Source organism: Brassica oleracea, unplaced genomic scaffold (assembly GCF_000695525.1).
Source record: "Brassica oleracea var. oleracea cultivar TO1000 unplaced genomic scaffold, BOL UnpScaffold04963, whole genome shotgun sequence".
NCBI lineage: Eukaryota > Viridiplantae > Streptophyta > Magnoliopsida > Brassicales > Brassicaceae > Brassica > Brassica oleracea.
The window spans coordinates 1-896 of NW_013621486.1; the positions used below are offsets into that span (position 1 = coordinate 1).

The following is an 896-nucleotide window of genomic DNA, read 5'->3' on the forward strand; positions in this document are numbered from 1 at the left end:
AGACCTAATTTCTTCTCCTCATCATCTGCGCCACCATTAGCTTTAACACTATCACTAACGCCAACATTAGCACTAGTACGAGTACCAGTATTAGCCTTAACATCAGCAATAGTGCCAATGTTAACATCAGCACCAACACTAGATTTAGCACTAACATTAGTACCAACGTCGACATTAGACTTAACATTAGCACAATCACCAGTATTAACGTCATCACCATTATGATTGGTACCAACACCAGTGCAAACGTCACCCTTGGCATTAGCATCGTCATCAATATGAACTTTAGCAATACCATTAGCAATATCACCAGCATCAGCGTTAGCAGTTGTATTCGTATTAGCACCATCAACAGAATCTTTAGTACTGACCGCAACATTAGCATCAACATCAGGTGGTGCTACATACTTCATCAGTCGCAAACGGTAATTCGTTGACTTGAGGTGTTCATCAAAGTAGTTTTCTATCCCAAAGCTCTCTATGACCATTCTTCTCACCATTACATCCAATTCTGCTAACTTCTCTGAAAACTTCTGGATCGTTTCGCTGTTTTCAACACAAAGAAAATTTATATAGCTATTTTAATAGAAACAAAAAAAAATGCGTGAAACGTGAGATTGAAAACAAAATTTCAGTTCATTACTATATGAGTGAACTAACATTTTTCCAAAAAAATAAAGATAAAAACAAGGTTTTTTATAGAAATTTGTCACATAACTTATGAAAAACAACTAGCAAAAAGTTACGAAAATATTTTTGATGAAAGATTAACAGGAATTTACGAACAATTAATTTACTCTATGAAGCATTACTGAGTTTTTTTTTTTTTGACATGACGTTACCTCATAGTCTTGTTACCCTCACAATCAGGGCGTAGCAGTTGAGTAAATTCGTTA

General features: G+C 35.0%; 1 protein-coding gene across 1 annotated transcript; it reads right to left on the bottom strand.

Annotated features, from left to right (window-relative positions):
* Positions 1-8: 8 nt before the first annotated feature.
* LOC106322019 (2-oxoglutarate-dependent dioxygenase AOP2-like) lies at positions 9-896 on the bottom strand (the record flags this gene model as incomplete). Its single annotated transcript, XM_013760214.1, is given in 2 exon segments — positions 9-546; positions 843-896. Coding segments are annotated over 2 exon segments (592 nt in total), but the record flags the coding sequence as incomplete, so codon positions are not given.